Source organism: Pararge aegeria, chromosome 6 (assembly GCF_905163445.1).
Source record: "Pararge aegeria chromosome 6, ilParAegt1.1, whole genome shotgun sequence".
Classification (NCBI taxonomy): domain Eukaryota; kingdom Metazoa; phylum Arthropoda; class Insecta; order Lepidoptera; family Nymphalidae; genus Pararge; species Pararge aegeria.
The window spans coordinates 10,044,234-10,055,145 of record NC_053185.1 but is presented as its reverse complement, the minus strand read 5'-3'; the positions used below and the strand labels follow the sequence as shown (position 1 = coordinate 10,055,145).

General features: G+C 34.5%; 1 protein-coding gene and 1 long non-coding RNA gene across 3 annotated transcripts; one reads left to right on the top strand and one right to left on the bottom strand.

The window, feature by feature from the left end:
* Nucleotides 1-1,798: 1,798 nt before the first annotated feature.
* On the top strand, nt 1,799-4,770 carry LOC120624360. The gene is made up of 3 exons (XR_005658762.1): nt 1,799-2,069; nt 2,736-3,042; nt 4,628-4,770. It is a non-coding gene; the product is annotated as an uncharacterized LOC120624360 (long non-coding RNA).
* A 2,781-nt stretch (nt 4,771-7,551) lies between these two features.
* On the bottom strand, nt 7,552-9,458 carry LOC120624359 (mpv17-like protein 2). Of its 2 annotated transcripts, XM_039890850.1 has the most exons (5): nt 9,340-9,458; nt 9,044-9,189; nt 8,820-8,962; nt 8,499-8,630; nt 7,552-8,375 (listed from the first exon to the last, which is right to left on the bottom strand). In XM_039890850.1, the coding sequence occupies exons 2-5, from the start codon at nt 9,174-9,176 to the stop codon at nt 8,190-8,192; spliced, it is 594 nt and encodes a 197-aa protein (XP_039746784.1). In that variant the 5' UTR covers nt 9,177-9,189; nt 9,340-9,458; the 3' UTR covers nt 7,552-8,189. The 2 variants fall into 2 exon arrangements, with proteins under 2 accessions (XP_039746784.1, XP_039746783.1); XM_039890849.1 differs by having other exon boundaries at nt 9,044-9,458.
* Nucleotides 9,459-10,912: the final 1,454 nt, after the last annotated feature.

The following is a 10,912-nucleotide window of genomic DNA, read 5'->3' as shown; positions in this document are numbered from 1 at the left end:
GAACCATGGCTTTGACGGAATAGAGTTTTGAATCCTAGCGAAAGATTTACCCTTTGACTGGCTAGAAATCGACCAAGCCATTTTCCAAGATTCCTGAAGGGAATGTTTTGGGAGTGCACATAAATCATAGGCATAGTTACAATAGTCTGCAATATCTCCGCATGATATAGCCTCATTGGCAACCTGGTCAGCACGTTCATTTCCAGAAATTCCAGTGTGACCTGGTACCCAGGAAAACACCACTGTATAGCCTTTTTCATTACAAGTAAGCAGGAGGTTTCTAATTTTTAAAATAACATGGCTTATCTGGGCAGACTTAAATGGAAATCTAGATAAAGCTTGCAGAGCACTCATAGAGTCGGTAAATATGATAGATTCCTTAAGTTTGGCAAGAAGAATATATTCAACAGATTTTAACAAACCAAAGCATTCTCCAGTAAATACTGATGATTCCGGTGGAAGTTTTATTTTCTGGACAATATTATATTGAACATGAAAAACTCCAACTCCAACTGGGCCATCCGGTGAATGCTTAGAAGCATCACTATACATATAATGAAAATCAGAAAATTTATTTTCTTTTAATATGTTTACATATTGAGGAGCTTCCAACTGGTTTCTTGGAATACCTGGATTAATTCTAACATCCGGAGAGATTATTAATGCATTATATTTAGAATAAAAAGTAGGATAGCAATATGTACTATAGATCGGCGCTTGTATGGAGCAAAACATTCGATAGCTTTTGATAAGACACGGGTCAGATTTATTGGACCAGTACGAACAAGTATCTATAAATTCTAAGAGGAGTTGAAGTTTATCACGTAAAGGATGCTGTGAAAATTGCATAGCTTTAAAAAGATATCTATCAGCTAGAAATTGTCGTCTTAAACATAGAGGGGGTTCAACGCCCTCTATTTGCATAGCATTGATAGGAGTAGATTTCATAGCACCAAGGATGATCCTTAGCGCTTTTGCCTGCACGCTATCTAATTTCCTAAGAGCAACGGCACTACAGGGCTCTAGAATAAAAGTGGCGTAATCTAATAAGCTACGAATAAGGGCATTATAAATAAGACGCAAGGAAAAAGAATGAGCACCCCACCAGACACCGGTTAGACACCTGATCATATTTAAGTTTTTTTCACACTTAGCTACACTGCAACTATACAGTGAGGGACTCCAGTAAGTCTGGAGTCTAAAATAACGCCCAAGAATTTCGCTTCAGACTTTACAGGGATAGGATTATCCCTATAAAGGACGTTGAAATCGGGATAGATTCTCCGTCTAGAGAATAGAACAACAATGCTTTTATTAACAGACAATTCCAGTCCGTGGACATCTAACCAGTAATTTAGCTTTTTAAGAGTTGTAGTTAAACAGTTACTAGAATTTTCAATACACTTATCCGACTTGTATAAGAGTAGATCATCAGCATATTGCAAAATATTTACATCACAGTTTAATGATTTTTCTAAATCATATGTATAAATATTATACAGTAATGGACTGAGGACGGATCCCTGGGGTAAACCTCTCCATGCCAGCCTTGAAAGTTGAGTACCGTTATGAAGGTCTAATTTAATACACCTCTCAGAAAGCATATTGATAATAAATGTAATTAATAATTGTGGTACATGGAGGTCATGAAGTTTTCTATGCATAACTGAGATCAGCACATTATCATACGCTGAGCTGATATCAAGAAAGGCCGCAAGAACCGACTCATTACTCGAGAAAGCTAGCCGAATATCCGAAACCAAAATACTAATATTGTCTGTGGTACTACGGCCTTTTCTGAATCCCAGCTGATTAGCTGTCAAAATATTATTATTTTCAATGAAAAATTCTAACCTGTTTTTAACAAGATGCTCAGCTATTTTAGCAAGAACAGAGGATAGGGCTATTGGGCGAAAAGAAGAAACATCAGAGGCTGGTTTGTTTGGTTTTAATATGGGAATTATAGCTTGGGTTTTCCAAGAAGAAGGAATAATACCAGACAACACAATGGCATTAATAATACTCAAATAGTAGTTCAAGGAAGCGACACTGCTGTTTATTAAGAAAGAGTAAGTAATGCCGTCTTCGCCTGGGGATGAATCTTTTACATAAGATAAAACCCCTTCTAGTTCAGACAAAGAAAAGGGAGCATTGAGGTCTGTATAACTACAAGCTTTAGAGGAAAAAGTACAACACTGGACATTATTAAAGTCAGGAACTGATGGAGGAGCCAACTTATCCATAAATTGGTCGGCTAGCTCAATAGGTAATGCACCAGATGGAGATTCATAGAAAGCTGATTTAAACCTTCTAATATTTCTACAAACTACCGATGGACAAATATCAGGACTTATGGACTCGCAAAATCGTTTCCAACCCTCAAATTTCTTCTTTTTGAGGAGCTTACGAGTTGTAGAAACTGTTTGAGAATAATTTTCAAAATTATCCGTAGTCATCATGGAACAATATTTTTTCTCAGCCTCTTTCCGTTGCTTAATGGCAATTGTGCATTCATGATCCCACCAAGGGGGAAATGGAATTTTACCTTGTCTATTACCTCGTTGTGGGAATAAAGTGTTAGCAGCATCAATAAGAATTTTACTAAATGCATCTGCACATATTGTTTCATTACCACCTTTAACCGTAGGAAGGCTAGATATTTTTGAATCAACATAATGTTTAAATGTAGTCCAGTCATCTGGCAGCTTATGTTTTAATTTAGAACTGTATTGTAGGTTAGAAGGAGGGCAAGAGATAGGTAAAGTAAGAACAAGTGGTAATTGATCACTGCCATAAGAATGATCAAGTACACTCCAGGATATCAGAGAGGCCATACTTGGAGAGCACAGAGATAGGTCAGGAGCACTAAGGCATTCACCAGGACCAGTACGTCGAGTTGGAGTGCCATTGTTCAAAATACATATATTTTGAGAGTCTAAAATATCTGCCATCAATTCACCATAATAATTAGAACTAGTACTACCCCATGACTGATTTTGACAATTGAAATCCCCAAGTACTAAAAATGGACTAGGTAAAGTAGTAAGTAAATGACTAAACTCATTATATAAGGAATAAGAAGGGTGAGGAATATAAACAGAAATAATACAAATTTTATTTACAATCACAGCAATGGCATTAATGCCATCACTGAGGGGAGGGAGTGAAAAAATTTTATAGGAGAAAGCTTTGGCAATGAGTATGGCCACTCCACCATATCCATCAAGCCTATCATTTCTCACAGTAACAAAACCAGAGATCCTGAAAGAGAACTCTGGTTTTAACCATGTCTCAGAGAGACACATAGCCATAGGCTTATATTTATTTAGCAAGTAAAGAATATCAGTTTTTTTGCTTATGGCACTCCTACAGTTCCACTGAAGGATTTTGTGGTCCATAATTAAAGATTTGGTTTAGAGCTGTCAATAAAGAATTTGCGACGTTGGATGGTGGAATTTTCTTCCGCTTCATACCAAAATTATGTTGGCCCAATCTTTATTGCTACCAATACTTGATTACGCCGACGTCTGCTATTTGGATGCCACTGAAGAGCTACTTGACAAACTTGAAAGACTTCAGAATTTGTGCATTCGCTTTATCTTCGGATTGCGCAAATTCGATCACGTTTCTGATTTTCGTCGTCAATTAAAGTGGCTGCCAATTCGTTTTCGCCGGAATGTGCATATTTTAACTGTCCTTTACAACATCCTATATAATTCTTCTTCTCCTGGATATTTGTGTGAGCGTATAAAGCTATGTCTTCCGCCTACGAGACCCTTGCGGTCTTGCGTGTCAAAAAATCCTCTTGATGTCCCTTCATATAATACTATTTTCTTCCAGAAATCTTTCTCCGTCCACGCTACACACCTTTGGAACTTACTACCAGAACATATTAGACACTGCCGATCGGTGCACTCTTTTAAACACAATGTAAAGGAGCATTATCTATCGTTGTCATAGTATATTTATAGTATATTTATCACTGTTTACTTGTTATAGATATATATTTATATTTATATTATATAAATATTTATTATATTATTTTTATGTATTTTGTATATATAGTATATTCGAATGTTATTGTATTAGTATGTAGAATTTTGTTATTATCTAGATATATTAAATATACTTAGTAGTTATGAAATATATTGTACCTTTATTTGACCTATACCACAATTAAATCATCTTACTCACATCCTGGGGTAGCTGGAAGAGATCTCTTATAGAGATAAGCTTTCCTTTGTACACTTCATGTATCTTATGTTCACAATCACAATTTATGGTACATAAATAATAAATAAAATAAAAATAAATGGTGAAGAGATAGTATTAGAAGTGTTATTTAAACTAGAATTAGAGAGTAATTTTATAAGTTCCAAAATTAATTCTGCAATGGATTGTTGTGGGATTGTATTTGATGATCCCTGTTTTAAGACATAACCATCAGGCATCTGAGAATTAGCATTATTGTAATCACTGTCAATCGATTGATGCATGGAACGGTCATATCCTCCAGTTTGTTTTGGAGGTACACAACGTTGAACAAACACAGTTTTTTTATGAGAACTGTTTTGTGCTGATGGTACATATGAATTGAAGTTTGATGAAGGATGATTTTCATTTTCAGATTGTGGAGGAGAGGTAGCAGCTACATCAGCATAAGACTTTGATGTAGAAGGGGGATGGACTTTAGCCGCCTCTGCATATGATATGCAGCTCTGGGCCATTGAAATTTTGATTTTCTGCTGTCTAGAAAATTCTGGACACAACTTACTACGAGTGGCGTACAACTTACTACGTAGTAAAGTGGCGACCTGTGCAATGAAGACAACGAGCATTATCAGAGACAACGGCACAAGTGTCTGAGGGGTGTTCATCCCCACATTTAAAGCAACGGGGCTTGGATCTGCATTGAATTTTAGTGTGGCCAAATTTGCAACAATTGTAGCACTGGATGGTTGGGAAAATATATAATTCAACAGGGAGTGCTGTATAACACATGTAAACCCTTTTTGGTAAAATTTGACCATCAAACGTCAATACAACCATGTTTGTATTTGAAAATAAAGCTGTACCATCAGTAACACTTTTTCTTTTAATACGTCTTACCTTTATGATTTTACCACATCCTATAGGAACATTGATATTTTCCTGGATATCTTCTTCCGTCCAGTCTTGGGGCACACCTTTCACTATACCCACTCGTGTAACAGTAAAGCTAGGAATGAAAACTTTGTAAGAGAGGCCCACTATCAATGAGCTCTCTGTAAACAAGTTGGCATCCTCATAATTGGAAAAAGCCATGGACAATCTATTTCTGCCTATGCGTTTTAAACTGCCAATATTATTTATTTTATATTTTTTCAAATCTTTGCCAAACTGTATTGGATGCAAAGTTATTGGATCATTTGGGGATGAGGTGATTCTTTGTATGTGGACAGTGAAAGGGCCGGAATCTGTGCTAACATACTTTCTAGGTAGTGGTTGTGAGAGACCCGAGGTAGTGGGTTGAGTCATGTTGGCACCAGTATTGACCGGTGGGGCATGGCTTTTAGGAGGTAACATATTTTTGTTCTCATCTTTAATATCATCTAAAACAATTGGAATAATTTTTCCGTCAGAGTCTTCGCACTGACATGCTTGGGCATACAATTTTCCATCCTTACTCTTTCGTTTTTTACAGTTGCAATGACGACACCTTTTTCGCGGTTTCGTGCGTTTACGTTGTGAAGCAGGAACAAAGCCATCCTCAGTGTCCATTGACGAATCATCAATGACTATGTTATATCCTACAGGAGCAGGCCCCGGACCTCCGGGGTCGTCCGGGGGATCGACCCCCATATAAAGAAAATAAACTTACCAACTCTCAATAATTAATACATACACTAATAATAACACAAAATAATAAAATAAATATCTAGAAACAATTTACTAAATACTCTTAAACACTAAATTCCTTATCTGATCCACTTTTTTCAATAATTAAAAATTAAAATCTAAAAACCACGTCCGCCAAATTCGAAGTTTCCCGCGCTTTTTGATGGAATATTGTTGGTGAATCGATACTTCTTTGTATTTTCATCATCTATGTTTTATGCATTCATTATAAATTGACGCGCATACTATTTGAAGTATTCAGTGTTGCATGCTACACCATTAAATCTGCGTGACAAAATTAGAAACAAAGTTATTAATTAAAACTTTTGTTATCATAAGTTTATTGAGCCTTGAGACATAATAGTATGTCGAATTTAGTTATACAGACCAGTAATATAATTAGATCTGTTACCTTCTTTGGCTCCATCTCTTTGCTTTAATTAAACTTTATTTCTCGTAATAGTCAAATAACGTAAGTCAACTAAACCCTTACTTACCGACCTTCCCGATTGGCCGCACACTTACCGATCTCAAAGCTATGTCCACACCACAGAATTAAGAACATACAGAAACCGTGTACAAGACTATGGTTTCTGATGCTTCAATATGAAACATCAAAAACCACTCCACTTTAGTAGTGTATCTCAAAAATGCAGTTAGTCACTTCATTCCAATTAGCAGTTAACAGTAATTATTTTACCTTTAATATTCTAAGCGTTTACCATAGAATAAGGAAAAGTTTGTGACTTAGCAACACCGCGCATATGAAGCGTTTCCAGTTTTTGAACACATAAACTGCATGTGTATATTATATATTATTCACACAATAGAGATTATGATCATCATCAACTTCTAAATATAATATTAATCGAGACAAGCATTTGCAAAATACAATTAATAAAAAAATATATAAAAAAAATAAAGTACGACAATACACACATTGCCATCTAGCCCCAAAGTAAGCGTAGCTTGTGTTACGGGTACTAAGATGACTGATGAATTTAGAATCTTATATCTTTAAACAAACAATTCTTGTATATAATATATAATTGGAATCTCGGAATCGGCTCCAACGATTTTCATAAAATTTAGTATACAGAGGGTTTTGGGGGCGATAAATCGATCTAGCTAGGATTCATTTTTAGAAAATGTCATTTTATTCGTGTTTTCCGGTAATAACCGATTTGGTGCAGACGAAGTTGCACAGGTCAGCTAGTATACATATAAACACCCAGACACTGCACATTCATGCTCATCACACAAACCTTTTCCAGTAGTGGGAATCGAACCCACAGCCTTGGACTCAGAAAGCAGGGTCGCTGCAAACTGCGCCAATTGGCCGTCAATTAATTAATATATACTTATAAAGAAGAGAATGTGTGTTTCTCCTTCTTTCACACTCTAAATAAGCAACCAATCAACTTGATTTTTGGCACAACGTTAGTTGAAATGAAAGAGAGTAACATAAGCTACTATTTATCGCAGGAAAACTTACTTTTCCCGCGGGATTTATGAAAAGCTTTAAAAACGCGGACAAAGAACGCGGGCAACGGCTAACTTAATAAAACAGGACCTTATATTAATTTAATAAAAGTATATTTCTATAAATATATTTTCAGCATAAACTACAATAACAATAAACATTTACCTATAAAATGTTTAACTTAATACCTGTATTATTTGTAAATCACATTTATTACTGAATAACAGAATATACTAAAAGAAAGAAATAATTATTAATACTGAACTTTATACACATTGATTATTTTATATCAACGATGACAGTTGGGCATGAAGTACCATTATTTGTTCAAAATATGTATAATACAATTACAAGACAATGAAGTAGAATACAAGTCAATATCCAAACATGTTTTGTTAATACAAAATGTAATATTGAATGCTATTAATAATTATTTTCATTTTATAAATAGGTATACCATATAGTCAATACTGTTGCAAAGAAATAACATTGTATACTTTATCTGATCATCATCATAGGTGTAGCCAGCAAGTTAGGTTTTAGTGAATAAATTTAAGTGCATCTAGAAACAGCTAAACTTTTTTTTCTTAATAATAAGAAATGAAAAAAATTACACAATTGAGATTCAATTCATAAAGCTGTACTTACGTACATTTTTCTGCTTGGGGCATTTCATTTGATACTAATTGTTATCAATATAAATCATACCCAACAAGGTGTTTGTATGTATACACCCATGATTTTACTACTTTATAAGTATAATATCACACTTTACTTATATAATATAACTATAAAGTAATTGACCTAAATCTTCAAACTATTATTTGTTTCATACATTTAACCTGGCAGATCTTTCTTTTAAATTTACAGGTATATCTTGTGCATCTAGATGTTTCATATAAGCTAAGAAGCAAGTCCATAAGAGACTACAAATACTGATAAAAGGTACCCTGTTCTTAGGAGGTATAAAATGAAAATTAATCAAAGCAACAGCAGGCCAAACAGAAACTCCAACCTGAAATAACATTATAATTTTCTCTTTAATTGTAATTATTTAGGGAGTATCCTTACTTATTTGTAGATATTGAAACACATCTAAAACTAGGATAGTATGCAAAAAAAAACTAAATAAGCATACCTTATATGTGGGCCAAAATTTTGTTTTTACTTCTGTCACAGCTTCGTCAAAAGATTTTTGTTCTAATAAACTCATTCCAAAATAGAAACTGCACATTGCAAATGGGGTGTAAGTAATAGTTTCAACAAATGTCTGAAAAATTAATTAAATGAATCAAATTTTAATAGATTTTCTTATTTAAAAGTTAGTTATTTATAAAGAAAACTAGCTAACCTGATTATTGTATGTTTGGTGTAAATTACTTATTTACTTTAGAGCAGTTCTAGGTTCAATACAATAATAAAATAATAAGTAAATAATCTTTAATACTGACAAGATTACCTTGATAAGTGCAACTTTTAATGTAGTACCAGGCCAGACAATGTTTGCGATGGTAAACCAGGTGTAAATTGTTGGAGCCACATAGCATGAGCCATACAAACCATAACGTGCACACCTCCACCAATCATATTTGTTTTCCGAATCTAACAAGGATAATGAATGTATTTAATAGTCTCATAAATAAATATATTTATCAATCTATATACATGGCAGTAATAGCTTACCAAAACTTTTGCCTTCGAATGATTGCTGTATAAAACTAGAAACTGGCCAAATGATACCATATGAAACCATACCCCGAAGTAGAGGATACTTCGTAAAAATTGAAACTACAGCATTTTTACTCCAGCCTGCCATTTTCTTCTTTGCTCTGTTTAAATACACTTATGTAATAAGTACATTTAACTCTGGGATAAACGGCGTTATTTTATTTGAAACAGTGCCAGCAAGTTTACACGTGCAAATATTTTGAGAAATAAATAATAATAGATAATCTCAACGCTCAGTTGATGCATAGTACCTATTCTTATTGGCCCTTTACTACCCAGTACAATTATAAGTAGCCTAGACATTGAATTTAGCATTTCGCAAACAAAAATTTGCCTTGAAATCTAAATCTTTGGCAGTATCACGTCAGCTGAGCGTCAGCCTTTGGTTTTGACATTGACATTTGAACCACAGACTAATAAATTATACATTTTTCTATGATTTGAATTAACAAAAATTAACAAAGGCACACCTAAAAGCCAAAAAAGCAAAAAAAAAGAAGTAAGTTAGCAAAAACTACATAGCTCTAAGAAGCGAGCACTTCACTCGCTCTAAGTTAACGTGCCCTTACCGTGACACAAATTTTCCATTTTTATTGTTTATATACTTAATATTTATGTAGTCTGGAAAGTAAACAATTTTTTTTCAGTCGTGCATTACTATATTTTGTCATCAATCCTAAAAGCATTATTTTATACTCTTTTTACCTACGGGCTTAACAGGCTACCCGAAAGAGACAGTAGTACAATCTTCTTTTCGTAATTATATAGGTTGTCACAAGGTATGACCTTGCTAGTGATGGGTGGCAGTTGATTATGTTTCTGAAATCAAATCTTCAAATAGTAGGTCAATTTTGCTGGTTTTTTCTGTAGGGATTAATCTAGGAACATTAAAACCGAATTTAAATATCAATTCTTAAGTACAAAGTAACACTATCCCAGTGTCTAGTCAAATAAGATCGTACGTATTTATTAAAATTTTATAATATAGTGCTAAAGTAACTTTTGTATCTATGCCGGCTGAAACAAGGTGCTAGGCGATAGTAACAATCACCTTAAAAAGTCCTAACTATTATGCCGTATAACTCTCTTTATCATTCAAAACTTATACCTAAGTATAAATAGATAAGGCTTTACTAAAAAGTGGCAAAAAGTCCAATATGGGACAAGGTTAAAAATGCCAGAAACTGAAAAAAAATTTGGTACTAAAATTGATGAAACGTAAGATGCGTTGTGCGATTTGCGTTCAGTTAGGTTTATTAATGCATAACTTCGATTTGCACTTTATCATTTCATCGTCAGAAATTACGCCGTACTCCATATTGCTGGCTAAGTGCGTATTTTGTAGACTTTACCCCCTTTAGTGAAGAACTTTCAGGCATCTCACGGTTTTTTCTTTCACCGTTAAAGCATGTGAAATATAATTGCTTAAAATGCACTAAAACAAATGACACCACACAGCCACAGCCTGAAAGCCCTTTACCAAGCCAGACCAGATTCAGCCATTATAAACCTCGGGCTCGTAACTGGAACCTCCCACTTATAAGACCAAGGATGTCTTCAAAACAAATCACCGATAAACTGACATTTCACAGCAAGAAAAACCTAAGAGCGCTGTCTCCATAATATTCTCAAAGGCGCGTGCGGAGTCCATCAATGCACTTAGAGCAGCGTGGTGGAGTGTGGACTACTTCCTAAACCTAAACTAAACCCTTCTCATTGTGGAAGGAGTTAGTAGTAGGCCCGTAATGAGTTAATATGATGATGAATATCATAACAGCCTTCAACCGCACAAGATATTCTAGCTAAACTACTAAATATTTTTAA

Coding starts and splice junctions, on each gene's coding strand:
- LOC120624359 (XM_039890849.1), bottom strand. CDS start 9,176: ATGGCAGGCTGGAGTAAAAATGCTGTAGTTTCAATTTTTACGAAGTAT. Junction 8,963..9,043: donor ATTCGAAGGCAAAAGTTTTG/GTAAGCTATTAC, acceptor TATCCTTGTTAG/ATTCGGAAAACAAATATGAT. Junction 8,376..8,498: donor AATTTTGGCCCACATATAAG/GTATGCTTATTT, acceptor ATGTTATTTCAG/GTTGGAGTTTCTGTTTGGCC.